The sequence below is a fragment of the Aquarana catesbeiana genome, linkage group LG06 (assembly GCF_042186555.1).
Source record: "Aquarana catesbeiana isolate 2022-GZ linkage group LG06, ASM4218655v1, whole genome shotgun sequence".
In the NCBI taxonomy this organism is placed as follows: domain Eukaryota; kingdom Metazoa; phylum Chordata; class Amphibia; order Anura; family Ranidae; genus Aquarana; species Aquarana catesbeiana.
The window spans coordinates 74,827,769-74,853,350 of record NC_133329.1 but is presented as its reverse complement, the minus strand read 5'-3'; the positions used below and the strand labels follow the sequence as shown (position 1 = coordinate 74,853,350).

The 25,582-nt window shown below is 43.0% G+C and overlaps 1 protein-coding gene across 1 annotated transcript in view; it reads right to left on the bottom strand.

The window, feature by feature from the left end:
* Window positions 1–2,984: 2,984 nt before the first annotated feature.
* Window positions 2,985–25,582, bottom strand: part of CD19 (CD19 molecule) — a 51,704-nt gene continuing 29,106 nt past the window's right edge. Inside the window, exons 4-12 of the mRNA XM_073636213.1 lie at window positions 22,360–22,466; window positions 20,801–20,837; window positions 19,375–19,433; window positions 16,921–17,022; window positions 10,498–10,554; window positions 8,227–8,277; window positions 6,053–6,127; window positions 4,463–4,630; window positions 2,985–4,351 (exon numbers count right to left, since the gene is read on the bottom strand). Coding sequence (XP_073492314.1) covers window positions 4,311–4,351; window positions 4,463–4,630; window positions 6,053–6,127; window positions 8,227–8,277; window positions 10,498–10,554; window positions 16,921–17,022; window positions 19,375–19,433; window positions 20,801–20,837; window positions 22,360–22,387 — 618 coding nt within the window. The 5' untranslated portion in view covers window positions 22,388–22,466 and the 3' untranslated portion in view covers window positions 2,985–4,310. The remainder of the gene's footprint in view (window positions 4,352–4,462; window positions 4,631–6,052; window positions 6,128–8,226; window positions 8,278–10,497; window positions 10,555–16,920; window positions 17,023–19,374; window positions 19,434–20,800; window positions 20,838–22,359; window positions 22,467–25,582) is intronic.

The following is a 25,582-nucleotide window of genomic DNA, read 5'->3' as shown; positions in this document are numbered from 1 at the left end:
GTGTCTGCAGTCTCTGAAAATCTCCTGTATCCTGTCTGCAGTCTCTGACATCTCCTGTAATGTGTCTACAGCCTCTGACCATCTCCTGGTCAAAATATTTTTAAAAACAGTCACTTTCGGTATCAGTGCTGTTTCAGTATCGGTTTCGGTTTTCGGCCTAGTGTATTTTTCATTTTCGGTATCGGTTTCGACACCAAAAAACCCATTTGGTGCATCAATAATAATAATAATAATAATAATAATAATAATAACTAATAATCCTGACCCTTCCCTGTTCTACCCAGGACTAATAATCCTGACCCTTCCCTGTTCTACCCAGGACTAATAATCCCGACACTTCCCTGTTCTACCCAGGACTAATAATCCCGACACTTCCCTGTTCTACCCAGGACTAATAATCCCGATCCTTCCCTATTCTACCCAGGACTAATAATCCCGACCCTTCCCTGTTCTACCCAGGACTAATAATCCCGATCCTTCCCTATTCTACCCAGGACTAATAATCCCGATCCTTTCCTATTCTACCCAGGACTAATAATCCCGACCCTTCCCTGTTCTACCCAGGACTAATAATCCCAATCCTTCCCTATTCTACCCAGGATTAATAATCCTGATCCTTCCCTATTCTACCCAGGACTAATAATCCTGACCCTTCCCTGTTCTACCCAGGACTAATAATCCTGATCCTTCCCTCTTCTACCCAGGACTAATAATCCTGATCCTTCCTTGTTCTACCCAGGACTAATAATCCTGGCCCTTCCCTTGTCTACCCAGGACTAATATTCCAGACTCTTCCCTGTTCTACCCAGGACTAATATTCCAGACTCTTCCCTGTTCTACCCAGGAATAATAATCCTGACCCTTCCCTGTTCTACCCAGGACTAATAATCCTGACCCTTCCCTGTTCTACCCAGGACTAATAATCCTGACCCTTCCTTGTTATACCCAGGACTAATAATCCCGAACCCTTCCCTGTTCTACCCAGGACTAATAATCATGATCCTTCCCTGTTCTACACAGGACTAATAACCCTGACCCTTCCTTGTTCTACCCAGGACTAATAATCCTGACCCTTCCCTGTTCTACCCAGGACTAATAATCCTGACCCTTCCTTGTTATACCCAGGACTAATAATCCCGACCCTTCCCTGTTCTACCCAGGACTAATAATCCTGATCCTTCCCTGTTCTACCCAGGACTAATAATCCTGATCCTTCCCTGTTCTACAAAGGACTAATAATCCTGACCCTTCCCTTGTCTACCCAGGACTAATAATTCTGCACCTTTCTTGCTCCATTCAGAATTATAAAAAATGTTTTTGCTGCAATTGAGCTTTAAGGTGCATCTAAGATTTTCACGCACAACCATCTCTCGGGTTTACAGAGAATGGTCCGAAAGAGAAAATATCCAGTGAGCGGAAGTTGTGTGGAGGAAAATGCCTTGACCCGAGGTATGCAGAATAGCATCTCTGAATGCACAACACATTGAACCTTGAAGCAGATGGGGTACAGCAGCAAAAGACCACACCCGGGGCCACTCCTGTCAGCTAAGAACAGGAAACTGAGGCTACAATTCGCACAGGCTCACCAAAATTGGACAATAGAAGATTGGAAAAACAATGTCTGGTCTGATTTGTCTCGATTTCAGCTGCAACATTCAGGTGGTGGGGTCAGAATTTGGTGGAAACAACATAAAAGCATAGATCCATCCTGCCTTGTATCAATGGTTCAGACTGGTGGTGGTGTAATGGTGGGGGGTATATTTTTTTGGCATACTTTGGGCCTCTTAGTACCAATTGAGCATCGTTTAAACACCACGGCCTACCTGAGTATTGTTGGTGACCATGTCCATCCCTTTATGACTACAGTGTCCCCATCTTCTGATGGCTCCTTCCAGCAGGATAATGCACCATGTCACAAAGCTCCAATCATCTCACCACTGGACAATGAGGTCCCTGTACTCCAATGGCCTCCACAGTCACCAGATCTCGTCCAATAGAGCACCTTTGGGATGTGGTGGAGAGAGGAGAGAGGGGAGGGAGATTCGCATCATGGATTTGCAGCAACTGCGTGATGCTATCATGTAAATATGGACCAAAATCTCAGAGGAATGTTTTCAACACCTTGTTGAATCTATGCCACGAAGAATGAAGGCCGTTCTGCAGGCAAAAGGGGGTCCAACCCAGTACCAGCAAGGTGTACCTAATAAAGTGGCCGGTGAGTGTATATTACCATTTTACCAGTCTTTAGATGTGGTGACAGCATGAGGTCTTTTTTTTAGGCTAAGTAAGGAAAAATAACCATTGATCCTGCCAAAAAAAATCATGTGTCCTTGTAACTTCTGGTGCACAGAAAATAGATCTCAAACATGGTTATAAGCTTTCCTAGTTATATTCTGTGAACTAACGACCCCCCCATGTTATAGATGATAAACAATAAGAGTGGGAAGAGGTGTTCTGTACTCCCGTCCTTAGGTGACAACGCTGCTTCTCCATAAATAGAGTACAATAAGTGTTGTCACCCGAGAACAGGACTTCCCAAGACAAAACAACTATTGCAGCCCTCACATCTAAGGACTGACTGGTAGGCTGCAATTCATTACTTATTTATAACATTACTTTTTTGTATATTTAAAGCTGAAAATATATTAGAGAATTGTTTATTTTTTGTTGTTGTTGTTGGCTCTGTCTAAGTGATATTTCCCTTTACTTCCTGTCCAAGAGACACAACAGGAAGTCAAAAGAAAACTGCTCTTAGTTGTTTTTGGTACAGGAGTCCTCATTGGAAGATTGCCCCAGTTGCAGTGACAGCTGTAAAATTCAGGATTTCCCATTTTCTTGTGACAATAATGGTTATTAGGACTAATACAGAGTGCGGATCAGCAATAAAAAACTGTACAGAGGTCCCAAATCTTCTAAAACTAAAACAAAAAAGAGTTTCCTGGGTCCTTTCATTTTTTTTTTCCTTATGACATTCAGTCAAGTGATCAAGTGAAATTGTACATTTATTATTAATTATAAAAGTGATATTGTGAATTTTTTTTTTCAAAATACATTAAAAAAAGACAAAGATCGAAACACTTCCACACAAACAGATGCAAATGGAACAAGTCAATAGGTCGGCAACAAGTCAAAGCGGTTCAACATTAAAACAGCGCAGATTGCAACATTACCAATGCGACAAATAAACAATGAGTCTCAATGAATCTTCACGTTGAATGTGACATGTGACGTAGGAAATAGGAAAAACCCCCTATTTGCGACATTTCACAGAAATGTTGCGATTTATGCGACAAATAACTGAAAAGACTGCATATAATTTGGCACATTGAATAGGCACAGGTAGTCAATGGTGCAGTACTCCATATCAACTGTAAGGGCAGCACATTGGGTTATTGGTCAGGAAATCTGCCTTGTAGTAATGGGGTCCTCAATGTGAATCCTGGCCAGGACACTTATCTGCATGGAGTTTGCATGTTTTGTGTGCTTGCATTTCCTCCAGGCACTTCGCTTTCTCCCCACACTTCAAGAACAGGCTGGTGGGCTAATTGTCTCAAAAATGGCCCTGGTGTGATATTCTGGCTGGCTCGCCAATTGTAGATAAATTGCCAAGAGTTCCCAGGAAGAAACGCTCTATATAAATTATTTAAAACCAAGTTCACTGCGACATAATATACAATTTGTGACAATTGTGCACATAAGTTCCATGTCCCTGTCAATTTCTCCGACCGCGCCACCAATTGTCTATCAGACTCAATTGTCTCTAGTAGAAACATATAACCAAGCACAAAATAGGAGTTTTTGGGCCGTTCTAGCAGTAACCATGTGGTCATTTTTGGCCAAGAGGACATGAAAATGAAGAATCCGTATGTTTCGAAGAGCTGGTCCTTATTTTTTCATCTACAAAAGTTTATCGGAAATGGTTGGTTCCTTTTTGGAAAAAAAAAAGTGAAACGATGGGTTTGTATTGGTCAGCGCCATTGTTGAAAGCCTAACTGTGCTAAGACTGTGCAGTCCAATGACAGTTCTTCTTTTCATGCCACTAACAGTCCCCAAACATTAAAGGACAGTTGGTGGTTTTCCTCTTGTTTTCAATTACAACCAAAATTCCACAAGCCTGTATGGTCAAACATAAAGGAGGTCACATGATATCCACAATGTCTCACTATTGGTGGTCCATTCCTGATCCTCCAGGTGTCCCGTTATTCACACTAAAAATGACAGGTATCCTTCATTCTAATGGCCATTGTAACATGTCAGTTTTCTTTCATTTTCACTGGACAGTTTACAGTCCATCCCTGCCATGAGGACTCTCAGAAGTTGTTGGCTTGGTAGGACAGGTAAAAGTCTCCATCTGCCAAAAAAAAAAAAAGGAAAATGAGAAATTACATTTTATTTGACAAGTTTATCCTAGCCTTTCATATACCATGCACTTGTACATCAGGCTTATCCCAAATATTCGTACTTAGTTGCTTCAGCTCGGTGCCGGTGGGCCACTGTTGCTCTGGTGAGACGTCTGCCATTTCTGGCCCTGTCTGTTCAACTCCATCTTCAACAGAATGGGCCAGAGAGTTGACGGAACGGTTCGGCTGGGAGTATAGGGGGGCCTGCATGTTCTCATAGGAATCAGCATCTACAGACACAAATAAAAGTAAATAGGTAATAAGGTTTTATTAAATGGAATCTTTATTGGAAAGTTAAAGGTGATCCCCCTCGTGAGTTTTTGATCTTAGATCTCATTTAAGTCTAATGAGGGGGACATTTTTTTGCACAAGAACAGGTCCATAATTGTTTGAATGAGCTTTTGGAACCATCAGGAACCATACAGAGCCCATTGCACACCTAAAAAAAACACAATTCCCCATTAGGATTTTACCAAAAAAGGTGAAAATTTATCAAAATCTCCCAATTTTCACCAAATTCCTATAGATTATACTTTAACAGGTTCTATTGACATTATATTTCTTGGAGTATGACCTTATAGGGCATCTTTTATCATATGCATTTTGCCTGACATTTTAATATTACGGTGAGTAGCATTGTTCTTATATTAACAAATATCATTATTGTTATAATTTTTATTATAGTTTTCCTTTCTTCTTTTATATATATATTTTTCTATTGATTATGAACTTATAATGTATCTTTTATCATACAGTATGTATTTCATTTGTGTCTGCTGACAAATGTTTATGTATATGTTAAACCCTTTGTCCCTGTTGAAGGGGGACTGGTGGGCCTTCACAATAGGGTTGATTTACTAAAACCAGAGTGCAAAATCTGGTGCAGCTCTGCTTGGTAGCCAATCAGCTTCTAACTTCCGCTTGTTCAATTAAGGTTTGACAAAAAAAAAAAAACACGGAAGCTGATTAAACCTAATTGGGGTCTTATTTCTTGACCGTCTTTTTTGCATCACTACTACAGTGACCTCTTTTGGGTCCATCTGTTTTACAGAGAGCTGCCCTCTACTACATGTCTGCTAATTATACTTTACATTAATGTCCAGCACTCCACCTACACTCCAATCTCTTGACACAATTCATGATGCCATGGTTATTGGATTAAGGTAACTGAGTTGCTCACATGACTATTAATCCTGGGGTATGTTCCCAACATTCATTGGAATTGGGAAGATACTTGGGTGAGAAGTGAATCGTTCACACCTCCCATCATGTTCTTGCACAATAGCATCTGCCTTGGCACATTGCATGACGTTGCGGTCTTTGGATTAAGGTAAATGAGTTGAGTTGCCCACGTGGCTATCGATCCTTAGGTATGCCCCTGACACTCAATGGAACTGAGGAAGCCATTTGGATTAAAGATAAAACATCTTTAACAATACAGAACAAGTCTGGATGAATGTCACCAACTACTACTAGCTATTTAAAACTAGAGCAAAGTTGTTACTAGAGGAACCACATTTCACGTCCCCTATTTAATCCATATGGCAGGACATTGCAGCTATAGTGACTTATGCAATACATGGGAAGGTGGATATTCTCTCTCTAGCAAAAACCTTTTGGAGTAAAAGAGAAACTTAAAAACAAAATTCCACCTTCTTCACGGGTCTTCTCTGGAATCAGAGACTGTCCAATCTTTGGCCCGTTCATGTCTTCGTAGGACTGTGAACCTATGGTAAAGGAATGTTTTCTACATTAGAAATAGAATAAACTTTGTAGTTCTGTCCGTTAACTTGATTGTAAATCTTTGTTTAAACCTCCCAACTTCTCTCAGACAAGCAGGTGGTTCACCTTTTAGCACCAAGTAAGTAGTACAAGGAAAACCCCTGCCATGTCTGTTAAAGTTGTTCTAAAGGCAGAAGATTTTTTAGATTCTCTGCATTAAGGGAAAAACCTTCTGGGTGCAGCTCCCCACCCCCAGCCCTCCATTATACCTACCTAAACCCCATCTTGATCCAGAAATGTGCATGAAACCAGCAGTTCTCCTGGGTCTCCTCACTTTTTAACCAATATTCCCACTGATGCCAATTATGAGGGCACTATTCCTCCCACTGACACCAATGATGAGGTACTGTTCTTCCCACTTACACCAGCAATGGGGTACTACTTCTCCCAGTGACACCAAAGATGGGGCGCTATTTCTCCCACTGACACCAATGATGTCATTTTTGTATTACCACTGACCACCAAGCCTATGATAATGTTTTTTCCCAATGATGCCAGGGCATTTTTTACTCCCACTAGCTACTGTCCTGTCCCCCTAACTTGTGAAGGGCAGTAAACTGGCCCTTTGTTTTGAAAGTTTAGAGACCCCTGAAGTAGACCTTAATGAGTTAGTAGGCAAAAAATTCTTGGTTCAAGGAGAAGTATGGCCAAAGCTTTTTTGGTCATACTTCTCTTCTGGGTCCCAGCAGTGCACTTGCCTGTGCTCTCCTGTGACCAAGAAGCAGTCAAATCAGCAGAAGTGACAGAGCTGCTCCAGGCTCTAAAAGGACCCCGACCATATTGTTGGGATCCACCCAGCTGCCTGATTTACAGTTGGCTCTGCCTCTCAGCACTCGTCTCAGAGCCAAAGCCGCACCCAACTCCCTCTCCAGCCCCAAGCTTTTTAAGGTAAATTGTGTAATAATGTAGAGGTTGGGTGAAAGGTTTATCATAGTATAACACATGTAGTACTTAAATGGTACAATGGTCTACATGTCAGATCGAAAAAGAATTGGTTTCAAAAGAGGAATGGTCTCTTCAAATGATGGAAAGTTACGTCCACTCAAAGGGAACTCACATAGTGAGTCTTGTTGATTGCATGGTTTTGACCCAGAAGCAGCATCCGACAATCTAACACCCCCTTCTCAATATGCTTGTTTTGGATCCGAAGTAATTGTCAGTTTAAAAAGTAGAGAGTAGCCATGGCAGCCTTTGCATCTCTTTGACTACATGTTTTATACAGATTATTTTTTGTTTGCTAAAGACTTCCATTTACTAAAGAACTGAGCTTCATCAGAGAAGTCATGTTGGAGACCAATACAGAAAATTTAGTGCAAAATGGGCCAGCCTTTTATTGGTGATGAGCTAGCAACCTCTGGCTAGTTACAGTTAAAACATTTGGTTGGTGCAAACCTCCTTGCTTCATTGTAATGAATAATCCAATTGAAATAAATGATCCAGTGTACCCTCTGATTATTACACCATCACCCAATATAAGTTAAGAGGCTGCAAAACACAAACTGTATACCATCCACAACAGGATTCTGTAAAATAGTTTCTAATTCATTTATATCTATGAAGGTTTCCATTTATCAAAGTCATGGTATAGCTAGTAGTAGTCGGTCACATTCAGCTGGATTTGTTCTATAATGTTGAAGACTTTTTTAAGCTTCTCCAAGTCACTGCTGTTCCGAACTGAGCCGTTCTTAGAGCCAGTCCAGTTAAATTTGACCAACTACTACTAGATAATTCATTCATGGTGAAATAATCAAAAAGTTCTGGCATATTACTGGAGCAGAAAATATTTAAAATGAAGGTAGTGCAGTTGGTGGGAAGACATTCCAGCACATGGTGAACTTGCTGCCCAATAATCCCATAGGAGAAATCTTTGAACGATGGAGTGATATTTCTATAGTTTTCCCCCCTTCGATGACAATATCTTGTAAGTTACACCTGGGAACATGGGATTCATTGTATTTTTGAGTTGTGTGAAGGATAAATGGGATGGGGCTGGTGGATCTACAGATACAAAGCAAACAGCCATATAGAGTGTTACTAGATCTACCTATTGATCCTTCTTTAATTTCTTCATTGGCATTCTCATAGCAGTCTACATCTGAAAAAGAATCAAAGGAAAGAAAGGTCAGCCATTTTTTTAAGCTATTAGTCATTATATTCCTGTTCCCATATTCCCACTGCCTTGTGCCACTGCAGCTTGTACCCTAGTTAACTGGCTAGCCTTGTGGTCTGTGTTGTCAGACTTTGGGTTTGTGTTGATGGGCAAATGTAATGTGCTTGTGACATCAGTTTAAAATGCTTGTAAGGTCATTTGTAATTTATTGAGAGGTGCATCTGATCTGCAGTTGACCTCCTTTTGACCCACATTTGACCTGCAGTTGACCACTTTCAGACCTGCAGTTGACTTGCAGTTTACCACCTTCTGACCTGCAGTTGACCTCCTTCCAACCTACATTTGACCACCTTCTGACCTACATTTGACCCACATTTAACCTGCATTTGACCACCTTCTGACCTGCATTTGACCATTTTCTGACCTGCATTTGACCACCTTCTGACCTGCATTTGACCATTTTCTGACCTGCATTTGACTTGCAGTTGACCACGTTCAGACCTGCAGTCGACTTGCAGTTTACCACCTTCTGACCTGCAATTGACTTCCTTCCAACCTACATTGGACCACCTTCTAACCTACATTTGACTTGCAGTTGACCTCCTTCCAACCCACATTTGACTTGCAGTTGACCACTTTCAGACCTGCAGTTGACTTGCAGTTTACCACTTTCAGACCTCCGTCCAACCCACATTTGACCATTTTCTGACCTACATTTGACCCACATTTAACCTGCAGTTGACTACCTTCTGCAGTTGACTTGCAGTTTACCACTTTCTGACCTGCAGTAGACCTCCTTCCAACCCACATTTGACCATTTTCTGACCTGCATTTGACTTGCAGTTGACCACTTTCACATTTGACCCACATTTAACCTGCAGTTGACCACCTTCTGCAGTTAACTTGCAGTTTACCACTTTCTGACCTGCCGTAGACCTCCTTTCAACCCACATTTGACCACTTTCAGACCTGCAGTCGACTTGCAGTTTACCACCTTCTGACCTGCATTTGACCTTCTAACCCAAATTTGACCTGCAGTTGACCACCTTCTGACCTGCCTTTGATCATTTACCATTTTCTGGCCTGCATTTGACCTACTTCAGTTGCTTTTGCATTTCTATAGGCTTGTATAGGGATAAAACCAGTTCTGATGCAGACAAACACCCATTGTCACTAGCCCTAAGTATCAAAACAACAAGAACAGACATCAAAGATACACCAAGGTTGGTGAAGGAGAGGCAATGGCAGATTGCCCACTGCATGTCCATAGGCCTTTGACTAACAGATTATACAGTAGGGCAGATATTGTTGTGTTAGTAGTTCAGTCCTAGGTGTATGGGGGGCAGATCGCATGGCCCATATGTAAACAGTACACTATTCCCCTAGCAAAAACACATAACCTGTGTTGGGACAGCAACCACAAACACTCAGCTGGTTGTATTGGCCCCCTAGACAGCAGTCTGGACCCATTTATTATAAACTGGAGCACGTTAATGACCCCCAGCAACTGTGGGTGGTTGTGTGCTGTCCCTGCCATTCTTAAGCCATGCCCCAAATGGGTTATTCCAAGATCTGGCCCTGGAGATTACTTCCCTTGTGAGTAGCTGGTATCGATCCCGGTCATAAGTAAAATAAAATCTATTCAGTGACTATAACCCCATCCTATATCTAGTCATTCATAGTAGTATTAGAGTGTTGTTATCTGTCATCATTTCAATAGAAAACATTTACAGTTTAAGCAATACCATTTATTGGCTAACCTAACGTGGACCTTTTAGTAGTCTGCACAAATAAATTCCTGACATCTCATAATATACAGCAACAAAGTAATTTTTATCATTAAAAATCTATTTCTGGGCTCTAATGGGTGACTTTGCCTAGGCTGAGATGACATCATCAGTCTGCCGCAGGCAGGAAGAAGCATTTCCCTAGTCTCCTCTCCCTCCAGTGATCAGACTGTACATTGTAACTTTGCAAAAGGTCACACGTTGAGAAGCAGCAGCAGGGACTGATCTGTGTGAGACATTGGTGTATATGGGTACCTAAGGAGCAACAGCGACTGTTGCATGCATAGACTTTTTCCACTGACGAGGCCAGGTAGAAGACCACAGGCCATATCTAGGAGGGACAACAATCCCATTGCCCCTGAGACATTTGCCTGACAATTTTTCTTTTTAAAAAATGTAAACATTTTAGATATCTCACCATCCGATATTTGATCGGCTTCTTCCGGAGATATCGGTTCCAGGTAAGAATCTCCCCCTGTATAAAACAGACACATTTACCTTCATTACAGTTCTGAAATATGAATATGTCTAATTTCACACACAACAGCCAATAACATGCAGATGTGCCGTCAACGGTGTGTGGACTGAGTGCCCCCCCACCCCCCCACCCCCCCACGTCTTTGGGACCCATCAACATGCTAATGAAATGTTTAAATGAAAACTTCCAGTTTTCATGACATATTTTATTGTAGACCTAGTCATCACTAGGTCTCTGCGCTCCTCTATGCAATGCAAGCAGTGGGCTGGCTCTTAGGAGAAATATAAAAATTCCTTGATGGGTCAGTCTGGAGAAGTGGGTGATCCTAGGCAGCCTGCATGTTGGGTAATGCTAACAATCGACGCTGAGCCTCCATGAACTGAAATCTAATGAAAGAAAGGGGGGGGGGTCCAGGAACAGGGGAGGAAAGAGCTAGATGATGATGGACACTCTCCAGACAGGAAATGAGGTGAGCTCTATCTGACTTGCTGCAGCTTCTAAAGTACATTCTGAGAAGCTCACAGTGTGCAGTGAAATCAGAGTAAGCCGTGTCAGTACAGGAAAGGAGATTGTACAACCAGGGCTGGGACAAGGAGGTGGGCAAAAGGGGAGGCTGTGCTGGGCACTGTGGTATCATGTGAGGTGGGGGGGGGGGGGGTGCTGCAAGGAGATTTGTGGAGGGGATTTGAGTTGGATGGGGGAAATTGTTCTAGGATAAGAAATTTGGGGGAGAGGGTGTGCTAGAAGTGGTGATTTAGGCAGATTTGTGTTGGAAGGTGGATGAGGGGAAAAATAATTGTGCTAGGAGGGGGGATGTAGGAGGTATTTGTGCTAGGAGAGAATTTTTTTTTTTTTTTTTTTTGGGGGGGGGGGGGGGGGAATTTGTGCTAGGAAAAGGGATGGGGCAGGGGGAACTTGTTCTGGGAGGGGGGATTTGGAGTGTGGGGGGGGGGGGGATGTAGAGAGGAGGGGAAATTTGTGGGGTAGAGGATTTGTGCTAGGAGGGTTTTTTTTTGGGGGGGGGGGGATTTGTGCTAGGAAAAGGGATGGGGCAGGGGGAATTAGTGCTGGTTGTGCTGGGAGGGGGGATTGGGAATGGGGGGGGGGGGTGTAGAGGGGAGGGGAAATTTGTGGGGTGGAGGATATGTGCTAGGAGGGTTTTTTTTTGGGGGGGGGGGGATTTGTGCAAGTAGGGATGATTGGGTGGTATTTGTACTAGAAGGGGACATTTCTTGGAGGGGGGATTTTTGCTAGGAAAGGAGATGGAGGAGAGGGGGAACCTGTTTTCGGAGGGGGGATTTGGAGTGGGGGGGGGATGTATACTCAGAGGGGAAATTTGAGGATTAGAGAATTTGTGCTAGGAGGGGTAATTTTTTATTTTTCGGGGAGGGGGGCACATTTGTGCTGGGAGGGTTTGGGAGATGGGGGGGCAGATTCTTGGCACTGTGTACAACTGTACAAGACTGAAGGGAAGGCTGGAGGTCAGATTTCAAACCTCCTGCTTTGGTAAGTGCTGATGTTACTTGTTTTGTACAATCACAACGCCTGTGTTTTATTTTTCTCTCCAACGTGCGGAGACATTTGTGCTACCAAAATGTTTTTCAAGGCTCGGCTGGAGTCTGCGATGCGTGACAACAACACGCCGGAGGGAAACTGAATTTCATTTCCTCTTCTGTTCTGACTGTCCATGGTGTAACAATAAAAAGTACAGAATATTAACAACTGTTTATACTGGGAGGAGGGGTGGGGAGGTTCTGTAAAGGGTCCCCTAAATGATTATTAAGGTGACGCTAAATAATAACCTTTTTCTCCAAAAATAATCCATAGTCATCCACTGCCCAACGGCCCTGTCATCTATTTTTCAGGATAACCTTTCTTACTGTGTTTTTCCCACAGACTATGTGGAATGGGGATTTTAAAGTGCCTTAAAGCAAATAACCAATGTACAGTGCCTTGAAAAAGTATTCACACCCCTTGAAATTTTCCACATATTATCATGTTGCAACCAAAAACGTAAATGTATTTTATTGGGATTTTATGTGATAGACCAACACAAAGTGACACATAATTGTGAAGTGGAAGAAAAATGATAAATGGTTTTCAAAATATTTTACAAATAAATATGTGAAAAGTGTGAGGTACATTTGTATTCAGCCCCCCTGAGTCAATACTTTGTAGAAACATCTTTCACTGCAATTACAGCTGTAAGTCTTTTTGGAGATGTCTCTACCAGCTTTGCTCATCTAGAGAGTGACATCTTTTCCCATTCTTCTTTGCAAAATAGCTCAAGCTCTGTCAGATTGGATGGAGAGCGTCTGTGAACAGCAATTTTCATGTCTTGCCACAGATTCTCAATTGGATTTAGGTCTGGACTTTGACTGGACCATTCTAACACATGAATATGTTTTGATCTAAACCAGTGGTTCTCAACCTGGGGGTCGGTACACCCTCGGGGGTCGAATGATGATTTGCCTGGGGTCACCGAATCCTGGGCTGTTCCCGAAGCCTGTACCGCTCTCCCAGCCATTTCGTGGCCGCCCAGCAGGACTGTCCCTGGAGCCCGCGGCCGCCCACTCAGCATCTTTGCAGCCGCCCATTCAGTTCACGGCATGGGGGCAGAGACTAGAGGTCAGCTGACTGGTGAGGAATGTGAAGTGGGAGGAGCTGGAGGAGACCCTATCAACTGATTTTGTCATAGGTGTCACTGCTACAAGACACCACAGAGCCGGAGACACAGTGAGTAACACTACCTGTGATTAAAGTTGCCATTAAATGTCCCCGCTACAGTTCTCAGATCAGCAGATGACCTTGATCAAGAGCACCTAAGTTGGCTGATCAGAACTCCCCCCAGCACTGCCACTCATCCCACCCCCACCTCCACTAAAGAGTAAGTGAAGGAATAAAAATAGAGAATACATGGAAGAGAGAGGAAAAGAGGGGGAGGAACAAAGAAAAAGGGAGAGAAAGAATAAAAGAAAGAACAAGAAAGACGGCTAGAGAGAGGGATGGGGAAAAAAAACAATAAATTAGGATAGAGAGAGATTAAAGGGAAAGAAAGGAGAAGACAAAGAAAGGAGTGGTATATCCTAAAATGTACCATAAGGGGTTTTAATACTGTATGAGTGGAAGGGACTCAGGGAGCGCTAAATATCTGTGGGTTGGGGGCACAAATTTCTTGTCTTGCCTTGGGTTCTGACAACCCGCGCTGCAAAAATAATTTTACTGTTAGGGGTCCCCACAACTTGGGAAATTTTATCAAGGGGTCACGGCACTAGTGGGTTGAGAACCAGTGATCTAAACCATTCCATTGTGACAGTTGTCAACCCTTACAATACATTGTTTGTTAGTGGGAGTCAAGCTATGGGCGATAGCCATAGACTGACTGATTGCCTATGTTTACTAGTGGTTATCACTAAGTTGTAACTTTTATGTTGTTCCTTGTGATATTTGTGAAATTGACAATAAACACGTTTTCAACCCTAAACCATTCCATTGTAGCTCTGGCTGTATGTTTAGGGTCGTTGTCCTGCTGCTTGTCCTGTGAACCTCCGCCCCAGTCTCAAGTCTTTTGAAGACTCTTTGGCTCCATTCATATTCCCATCAACTCTGACCAGCTTCCCTGTCCCTGCTGAAGAATCCCCACAACATGATGCTGCCACCACCATGTTTCACAGTGGGGATGGTGTGTTCAGGGTGATGCACAGTGTTAGTTTTCCCCTACACACAGCGGTTTGCTTTTAGGCCAAAAAGTAAAATTTTGGTCTCATCTGACCAGAGCACCTTCTTCCACATGTTTGCTGTGTCCCCCACATGGCTTCTCGCAAACAGCAAACGGGACTTCTTATGGCTTTCTTTCAACATTGGCTTTCTTCTTGTCACTCTTCCATAAAGGCCAGATTTGTGGAGTGCATGACTAATAGTTGTTCCGTGGACAGATTCTTACACCTGAGCTGTGGATCTCTGCAGCTCCTCCAGAATTACCATGGACCTCTTGGCTGCCTCTCTGATTAATGTTCTCCTTGCCGGGCTTGTCAGTTTAGGTGGACAGCCATGTCTTGGTAGGTTTGCAGTCGTGCCATACTCTTTCTATTTACCGATGATAGATTGAACAGTGCTCTATGAGATGTTCAAAGCTTGGGATATTTTTTTATAACCTAACTATGCTTTAAACTTCTCCACAACTTTATCCCTGACCTGTCTGGTGTGTTCCTTGGCTTTCATGATGCTGCTTGTTCACTAAGGTTCTCTAAGGCCCCTTCTAACTGGGGCGGGAGGTGTGTCGACAGTAAAGCGCTGCTATTATTAGCGGCGCTTTACGGTCGTTTTAGCGGCGGTAAAACCTCCCCGCTAGCGGCCGAAAAAGGGTTAAAACTGCCCGCAAAGTGCCGATACAGCGGCGCTATGCCGGCGGTTTAGCCGCACTGCCCCATTGATTTCAATTGGCAGGAGCGGTGAAGGAGCGGTGTATACACCACTCCTTCACCTCTCCAAAGATGCTGCTTGCAGGAGTTTTTTTTCCCCTTCTGCCAGCGCACCGCTCCGGTGTGAAAGCCCCGGGCTTTCACACTGGAGACACAGCAGCGGCAGTTTTAGGTTGGTTTGCAGGCGCTATTTTTAGCGCAATAGCACCTGCAAACCACCCCAGTGTGAAAGGGGCCTAATAAAACCTCAGAGAGCTTTACAGATCAGCTGTATTTATACGAAGATTCGAATACACACAGGTGGACTCTATTTACTAATTAGGGGACTTCTGAAGGCAATTGGGTTTCACTAGATTTTAGTAAGGGGTATTAGAGTAAAGGGGGCTAAATACAAATGCACGCCACACTTTTCACATATTTATTTGTAAAAAAATGTGAAAACCATTTATCATTTTCCTTCCACTTCACAATTATGTGCCATTTTGTATTGGTCTATCACACAAAATCCCAATAAAATAAATTTACGTTTTTCATTGTAACATGGCAAAATGTGGAAAATTTCAAGGGGTGTGAATATTTTTCAAGGCACTGTATATGTGTTATATTGGCGTGAAGGGCCTAAAGTGGCACTAAGCAAATTCCTTATTCTCCAAAAATAATCCATATACATCCACTACTTAATATCGCTGTAATCTTTTTTTCATGAAATTAGTTCCTTACTGTGTTTTCTTGCCTCCTTGTAATGTCCTTCATGAGCTTCTGAACCTCTCCTCCCCCCACCTTGATTTGTTTGGAACAAGCTATGAATGTTAGTTGTGGTCATGTACACTGCTCTATGCACTCTACACATCCCATATAGTCCATCTTGGGAGCAAGCAGGGGGGCTACTTTCCTACATACAGTGGGACCATTGAGAATGATTGTAGCCACCCTCTAACAGGAAGAAGGATCACAGCAGCCAAATAAAATGAATATACATCTGATGATTTGGAGGAGCCTGAGAGCAATAGAAGGGACATTTCTGATTGAAGAATACATATAAATATAATTTTTTTTTAGGCTCAGTTCACACCACGCAGGTGCGACGGAGCACGTGTCCATGTGTTTTCAGCACATTCCCAGCACATTCCCGCGTGCCATGTGTAGCGCAACCCATTCATTTCAATAGGCTTCCCTATGTTCAATGCAAAAGAAGCCCCTGACCCTTTTCTAAATTCACGCTGTGCTGAAGTGTTCTTTTTTCGGGGGAGGGGGGGGTGGCGAACAATCATCCCCCCGAGCGGCCAACGGAACCCCCCCTCCGGTCACTGTCTGCCGGTTGATCCAGCACTTATCCCATCTAGGTGACAGGTGGTGGGGAGCAGGCGGCGGGCAGTGGCTCCTGTGTCTTCTCTTCCATCATGGCGGCTTCCGCCGTGTCTTTCCCTCTCCTCCTCCTAGGCATCCAATATGATCGCCTGTCCTTTCAGCCAATTGGTGACAGGTCTCAAGACCCGCTTCCTGATCGGCCCGGGAGGAGGATCAGTGTTACAATAGCGAATATTAATTTGCTATTGTAACACACCTGGGCTAGTAGCGCAGTACTCTGTGCTCCAAGCCCACCCTATTTTGAAGCCTATTAGAGCCTCTGGCTTTAATTAGGTGCTTCAAACCCCCCCCCCCCATTGGAATCCATGCATCAGGCAACCTGCAAGGGGCCGGACGTATGGATAGGGGGGTGGCGCCCTTAATGGACGGGCTGCCCCTGCACTGAACTGAAACTGAGCACGTTAGCAAATGCATGAAGGTGCTGTTATGAATTATTGGCAACGTTGTGTGTCTGCTAAGGAGCAACGCGTTTCTGAGCATGTCAGGAAAGCGCACGTTCCCGACACGCACAAAGTCGCACAAAGCCTCTGTGTCACTTTAAGGAGTTCCAGCAGAACCTGCTCAGCTGACGCACCTTCAGACACATCCAAAAATGAGCTTTTGTTTGAGAAATGGTCGCCACTGATGTCCTTGGTTGGAGAGAAGTTCTGATACGGTTCATCCTGCTTCCAGTTCGCTATTGATTGGAGGAAACAGAAAAACAAAATCATTAACAGAAAACACACACATAAAAAAGGCATTTAAACAGATTCAAGCAAGGCTGGGGGGAGCTTTGGCTGGAATTTAAACATTGGGGGGTCTAGTTATTAATGCTCTTCCCCAGGATTCACAACACAACTTTCACACAAGAATCACTCATTTTTAATTTGGATCACTTGTGAAAAATATTAGGTGAAATCTGTGTGAATCCTGTGTGAAAACATTGATAAATCGACCCCCTCAGTCTTAAAGGGGAACTTCGGTCCCCTTTTCCTTTGGTCCCACCCCCTTCCTCCAGCACCCGTCAGGCTTTTCAACTCTGGCAGCCTTCGGCCATGTATGCACATGCATGCATAGCTCCCAACTGTCCCTGATTTGGAGGGACTGTCCCTGATTTGGAGCAATGTCCCTCTGTCCCTCATTCCTCCTCATTTGTCCCTCATTTTGGTCTGATCTATATAGATGTATATAAAAGGCACTTTTTATATATACTTTTTATTTCTAAATTGCTGCTTTTTTAAATTCCAAAAGCCAATGTAAAGGAATAGTAGTGGTAAAAAAAGCACTTGTGGGTTTAACAAATCTTGTTTTTTTTACAATTCTCCTTTAAGGGGCGTGGCAAGGGGTGTGTCCTATGCCTGCATACTGTTGCTGGTACGTGTCCCTCATTCCCATCTCAAAAAGTTGGGAGGTATGTAATGGTCAGGTAGGTCAGTGCATGTGTCAGGTAGGTGAGTGTAATAGTCAGGTAGGTGAGTGTATGTTGTCTGAGCACAATGCATTCCTGAACCCTGCATTCTGAGCACAATGCATTCCTGAACCCTGCATTCTGAGCAAATGGCCGAATCGTACGTTTTTGGTCCCTTAGGGCTCATTCAGAGGGATGATCAGTCCCAACCTCTGTACAGAGCCGCTGGTAGGTTTAATTCTGTGTTGGCACTTTGGAAGAAATAAGTTGGATTTGCGTCGCAGTTTGGACACTTGAGCTCAAAAAAGGTTCGCATCACATCACTATAGGAATTATAACACCTTTGGGCACTCCAAAGAGAATAGTAATGCGGTTTGCATAGTGCCCCCCCCCCCCCATCACCCCCCTGTCGGGCCCTGTTCCTGTCTAAATATCGTGTCCGGGTTTCAGGCGGAATGAAACCCGGACACATGATTCAAAACTGTCTGGGTGAATCCCGGACAGGTGGCAACTCTATATATGAGAGAGGGAAGAGGGAGAAGGCAAGGGAAATACGTTTTTATTTAAGGTGAAGATCTACTTTCAATTTCTGAACCTGTTCAGGTGTACAAATAAAGGTTTCACACTGACCTCCCCCCTCTTACTTTGAGGCTTAACTCTTCAGCTTGGGAGTCAGAGCACAGAGGTCTAATAAGATCTGATAAGGGGCTGCCCTGTCACCTGCCTGACCTCCACAGATAGCATACGTACATACCTCCCAACATTTTGAGATGCGAATGAGGGACACCTATTAACAAACGTATGTAGGCAAAGGACAAGCCCCCCCACCACACCCCTTAAAGGAGAATTTACCAAAAAAAAAGGTAATTAAATCCACAAGGGTATTTGTTTACCACTACTATTCCTTTACAAAATTTACAAATGCAGCAATTTAAAAATTGGATGAAAGGTTTAGCACTGGGAAATACTATAAATAGTGCATTTTATATACATCTATATAGATCAGACCAAAATGAGGGACAAATGAGGAGGAATGAGGGACAGAGGGACATTGCTCCAAATCAGGGACAGTCCTTCGAAATCAGGGACAGTTGGGAGCTATGTACGTAATCAATCTTCCATCTCCTGAGTATGCATAACATTTCAAACAACAGACCCCATGTCTGCATCTGTTACCAACAAAAGGTTATGTAGTAGACAACAGTAGGCATCCTTTCTTAACTTTTACATGTTTAATAAATAAGAAAGTTATACTCATTTAAGGCTGGGTTCACACTATTGCGAATTGGATGCGGGTTCCATGCATCCAATTCGCAATAGCAGGAGATTTTGACCGGGCTCTCTATGGAGCAGCTTCACATATCTCCGCTGCGGTCTCAGGTGCGAATTTGCACAGGAGTCCTGAGCGCCTTTTGGTCCATTTCAGGTCCAAATTCATCCCAAAATTTGGGCTGAAATCGGACCTGAAACGGTAAACCAGGACGCACCGGACCCCTGCTGTGAGCCGCATGCAGCGATGGTGTGAACCCAGCCTTAGACATAACATTTAGTTTCTTGCATAAGCCCAACTATGACTGGTTCTCTTTATGGCACCCTCAGAACAAGTAAAGAATACCGTGGCGGTCAGCCACACAAGCTCACCTGGCTCCTGATTGATGGATTCCATATACAGGTTCCTGGTTGTGCTCACTTTGAAAAACCTGACAAGAAGAGGGAATGACCATTAATTACCCATGTTGTCACTTGTGCTTGCACAGCTTTGCAGCATGCAACATTTTCATACATATCTCATTTTATAATGGAAAAATTCCTTTGTGGGTTTTTTAGCAGCAAAAGATTATTCAAAGGTCATTGATTAAAATTCTTTATTGTATCAAAAGCAATTTGACAATTACATAAGAGTTGTAAAAAGTTGAGCTCTGGCATTTCACATGAAATTAACAAAACCATCAATCATGATGGAACTACATATCGTATGAAACCTTGCTAAATTGCATTTTACTGCAAAATTGTATATGATCTTCCATAAAAAAACCCTACGTGTTTCGACTCTTCTAATTGTAGTCTTCTTCAGGGGAAATTTATTCTATGCAGAAAGCATAAAAAACACACAATGGAATTTTTCCATTATATAATATTTTGGGGTATGCAGCACCACTAGCTCACACATATGTGTTTATTTCTATTCTACATATCTCATTTTATTTTCAGGCATGTCATCACTGGGTCTCTGTGCTTCTCTGTGCAATGCAGGCAGATCATGGCTGGTGGCAGGGTGCTGTACATAGCTATCCTGATAACATCACAGCTCCCTGCCTCTGTACTCCTCTATGATCCCTGGGCCCCAATGCAAGTAGTGGGGTGGATTTATGCAAATATCAAAATGTCTTAATGGACGGAGGTCTGAGGCTATCTGAGGCTGACTCTGGAGACGGGAGTTGGAGCTGAGAATCCTTTAATTGTCTGCTGTTTGCTGCCCTGATCCCATGAGGAGACCATTCTGTTTTCCCTGAGTATGTCAAATCGTATAGCCATTAAGAGTTACATGTCTCTTTATGTAAAGGCTTTGTGAATTGAGACTGTTAAGCAAACTCAGGAGATGGAAGGCAGCATAAGGAAGTTGATAGAGCAGCAACAGTCAGATCTCAGAGGGCCTCCAACCCAGCTCCAGCGCTGAATGACAAGTAAGGCTAAATAGGAAGACAAACAGTATATCTCTAGTAAAGTAGTACGCATTCAAAATAAATAAATACAATTCTTGTAAAATCCCAACAGTGACTGTTTTTATACCCCTTACTGTCAGCTCCTGCAGACTGGTAGGTAGTTGTGATCACTGTGATGGCTGTCTCAGTGGTCATACGATTGAAAGGCTGTCCTACTAACTAGCTAACAGTCAAAGTGTTGGGGGCACTAAGTGAGCGTGCTCCCATATATGCATGAGACGCCATTTAAGCCCACTGCCATGTTATCACTTTAATACATTTGTTTGGAGGCATAAATCATGTTTCATTTTTGGGCCCTGCAGACCAGTCTGCTACTAATCAAGATTTAAAAAATTATTTCTTACCGTTCCTGGGCTTTCCTCCGTCTTTCTGCTTTCCTTCCTGCAAAATAAAAGTTGTTACTGGTTGAATACACACATTTCTCCCTGATATTTGTATATGATTGTCGTGTTAGTATTCTGAAGAAAGAAAACAGGGAGCATACTGGCAACAAGCAACAAGAATTTTTTTTTGTTGTCGTTTTTTCCCTGTGATACTGAATCCTGCTGAAGAGAACTCTATATATGGCCAAACTCAGAATAGACTGGGTGCATGTAGCTTGTATAGAGAGCAGTGTAAATATGGGCACTGAGGAGTGAAAGATCTAGTCCTGGTCATCATTATCAAAGACACCTGTCATAAGAGAGATATGGAGGTTGACCTCTTCTGTTGAAAATGTGAGAACGAGAAATATAGAAAGAGAAAGAAAGAAAGAAAGAGAGAGAGAGAACTAGAAAGAGAGATAACAAAAGAGAAAAAAAGCGGGGGGGGGGGGGGGGAGGGGTTGAGAGAAAGAGAGAAAAAGAAAGAAAGAAAAAAAGAAAGAGGGACGGAAAGAAAAAGAAATAATTAAAAAGAGAGATCAAATGAAAGAAAAAGGGGGGGAGGGGGTAAGAGAAAAAGAGAAAGAGAGAGAGAGAGACAGGAAGAAAGAGAGAGAGAAAGGGGGGGGGGGAGAGAGATAGAGAGCTACAGAGAGAGAAGGAGAGAGAAAAAAAAGAGAGAGGGGGGAGGGGGGGGGGGAGAAAGAGAGAAAAAGAAAGAAAGTGAGGGGGGAGAGAGAAAGAGAGAGAGAGAGAGAGAGAGAAAATGAGAGAGAAAGAAAGAGAGAAGGGGAGGGGGAGAGAAAGAGAGAAAAAGAAAGAAAGAGAGGGGGAGAGAGAAAGAGAGAGAGGGGAAGAACGAGAGAGAGAGAGAGAGAGAGAGAGAGAGAGAGAGAGAGAGAGAGAGAAATGAGAGAGCAAAAGAGAGAGAGGGAGGGAGAGGGGGAGAGCGAAAGAAAGAAAAGAAAGAAAGAGAGAAAAATGGAGGAAAAATGACAGAAGAAGGAAGGAAGGAAGGAAGGAAGGAAGGAAGGAAGGAAGGAAGGAAGGAAGAAAGAAAGAAAGAAAGAAAGAAGAAAGAAAGAAAGAAAGAAAGAAAGAAAGAAAGAAAGAAAGGAAAGAAAGAAAGAAAGAAGAAAGAAAGAAAGAAGAAAGAAAGAAAGAAAGAAAAGAAAGAAAGAAAGAAAAGAGGGTTGTGGAGGGAGAAAGAAAGAGAGAGAGAGTGAGAATGAGAGAGAGATAAAGAAAAAAGACAGATGGATGGAGGGAAAAAGAAAGAACGCAAGAAAGAAAGCGAGGGGGAAAGAAAGAAATTCTAATTTTCTACTAGATCTCTATATATAATTTTTTTAGCCTTGATGAAGAGCCTCTGAACTCCTGAAATGCGTTGGCTTGTTTTTAATGGATTTTTTTGAAATAATTATATTTGGATTCTGTTATTGGCTCTGCAATCTCTTCTCCTTATACTTCCCTCACTCTGCTCTCACTATTTTAAGAGTAAAGAAAATTTAGGGAATAAAAACTGGTAGTTGAACACGTACTGCGTCTGATGGTCATGTAGCCGCACATCGCTGTTACACAAAATAGGATGTAACTCAACGCAGATACACGATGATCCAGTACTTCTCATCAATGAATTTCTGGAAACCTGTCAGCAAATGGTAAAAAACAGTTACATTTGTAGTCAGAGACAAATTCACACACTAGTTGTCAGCGGTCACTGGAACAAAGTGAGAAAATCTCTGGTTGTCACCAGGATCACCAGAACTAGTGTCCCCATTGGAATAACAAGAACATAAAAAAAACTAAGAAAACCTTGGCACAACACTGGTATAAAAACACAAAGGAAGGGTAAACTGTGCGAGGGAAAAGATAGCAATACAGCAAATAAAAAATCACCAAAAGCACATATACCACCCTAGTGACACTTCTTCTTTAACCAATTGCCGACCAGCCGCCGCAGTTTTACTGCGGCAGAATGGCACGGCTGGGCGAAACGACGTTATGTTACGTCACTTCGTCCTGTGGCCACTAGGGGCGCGCGCGCTGCTCGCCCCGGAGCCAGTCTCCCGCGATCGCTCATGACACAGTGAGAACTGAGATCTGTGTGTGTAAACACAGAGATCCCGTTCTCTGAGGGGAGTAGAGACTAATTGTGTGTTCATTACAAAGTATGAACAGAGATCTGTCATCTCCCCTAGACAGTCCCATCCCCCTACAGTTAGAACACACACAGGGAACACAGTTAACCCCTTGATCGCCCCCCTAGTGTTAACCCCTTCACTGCCAGTGACATTTTTACAGTAATCAGTGCATTTTTATAGCACTGATCGCTGTATAAATGACAATGGTCCCAAAAATGTGTCAAAAGTGTCCGATGTGTCCGCCATAATGTTGCAGTCCTGATAAAAATTGCAGATCGCCGCCATTACTAGTAAAAAGAAAAATAATAATAAAAATACTATAAATCTATCCCCTATTTTGTAGACACTATAACTTTTGCGCAAACCAATCAATATACGCTTATTGCGATTTTTATTACCAAAAATATGTAGAAGAATACATATCAGCCTAAACTGAGAAAAAAATTAGCTTTTTTTTAAAAAAAAAATGGGGATATTTATGATAGCAAAAAGTACAAAATATTGTGTTTTTTTCAAAATTGTCACCCTTTTTTTGTTTATAGCGCAAAAAATAAATACTGCAGAGATGATCAAATACCACCAAAAGCAAGCTCTTTTGTGGGAAAAAAAGGACGTCAATTTTGTTTGGTTGCAGCGCCGCACGACCGTGCAATTGACAGTTAAAGCGTCATAGTGCCGAATCGCAAAAAATGGCTTGGTCATTCAGCAGCCAAATCTTTCAGGGCTGGAGAACACTGGACCTTTACTATGTATTCTGCTCCCTTTCATGCATTTTTTTATATCTTGCATTAAACTACGTGAGGTTAATCATTATTTTGTAGTATGCCTGACATCTAGTGGTAGTTTCAGGCCACTGCATCTTGTTTAACTAATGAGATTTTTGGTATCTTCCTCTCCCCACGCCTCCAGTTAGTGCAAGTTAGTTCAGACCCTCTTCACTTCTTCCATGTTCCCTCAATCAGTGTTAGTTATCCCAGGGATGGGGCTTAGGATAGTCATTGTTTTCTTACACTTCAAACTACTAGAAAAACATCCTCTGTACTGCAATTATCTGAAGTAAAAAAACTGCACTGCATTCAACTTCTGTGTCTCATTGAAGAGTTAAAGCATAACTAAAGATAAAAATTTTTTTCTTAGTTTTGGATAGAGTGGAGAGAAATAGGAACCCCTATCAGTTTTTATTGCTGTCTGTGCCCCCGTTAAAGGAGAAGTATAGCCAAAGCTTGTTTGGCTGTACTTCTCCTGTGGACCTCAGAAGTGTAGTTCGATCTGTAGTGTAGTTCGTTCTGCGCTCCTGTGGCCCGCTGTCAGCTGACTTCACAGAGCCGGTCCAGGCTTGAGTTGGGGATCCACCCACATGCCTGGAACCAGTGGTGGCTGGTGGGTTCTTCAGCACCCCACCCCCTGCAGGCGGTCCGGCCCCGGCACTTACCCTGCTCGTGTGGCGGGGCTGTGGTCTCCTCTCCTGAGTACGGGCAGCGGCCGCATCGGCTCCAGTGTCCGCTCCTCCAGCTTCCTCCACTGTATGTCTTCCGGCAAAAGCACTAGGCATCCAATAGAATCGCCTGACGCTTTGGCTAATCAGGAAACAGGTCTCACAGACCTGCCTCCTGATTGGCGGGGAGGAACTTTAGTGTGCTAATAGTGAAAATTAATTCGTTATACTCACTCAATCTTGTTATTCGATTGTTAAAAGTGACAGTTAAAGAAAACCCCAAATTTTTGAGTTGTCCCCAGAAAAGTAATAGAAGGGAAATCATCCAATGGGGACACTAGTTCTGGTTACCGGGGGGGGGGGGGGGGGAATTACCTTACCAAGAAATGACCTTAATGCATAGGGATTTTCTCTCACTTCTTGTTTGGGACAGGAAGTGAAGGGAAATCTCTACAATGGGACACGGATGGAGGAAAAAATCTGACAGGGGTTATAACACTCTCTTGAGCTATCCAAAATGAAAAATTCTACTTTAAGCTGGCTGTGGATGGTGACAATTTAGCAGGTGACTATACGGTCCAGATAGACTGGGTCTGAGGAGGACAATGCATAAAGCAACATTTAAAACCAAACACTTTGACCTATCCATTTTAAGGTTTATTCAATATATATACACTGAGCAGAATTATAAGCTCAACACTTCTGTGTTTTCCCCTCTTTATCATGAGCTGAACTCAAAGATCTACGACTTTTTCTATGTACACAAAAGGCCTATTTCTTTTAAATATTGTTCACAAATCTGTCTAAATCTGTGTTAGTGAGCACTTCTCCTTTCCCGAGATAATCCATCCAACTCAAAGGTGTGGCATATAATTATGCTGATTAGACAGCATGATTATTGCACAGGTGTGCCTTAGGCTGGTTACAATAAAAGGCCACTCTAATATGAAGTTTTATTACACAGCACAATGTCTCAGGTGTCGTAAGTTTTGAGGGAGCGTGCAATTGACATGCTGACTGCAGTAATGTCCACCAGTTGTTGCCCTTGAATTAAATGTTCATTTTTCTACCATAAGCCGTCTCCAAAGGCGATTCAGAGAATTTGGGCAGTACATCCAACCAGCCTCACAATCGCAGACCACAGGTAACCACACCAGCCCAGGACCTCCACATCCAGCATCTTCA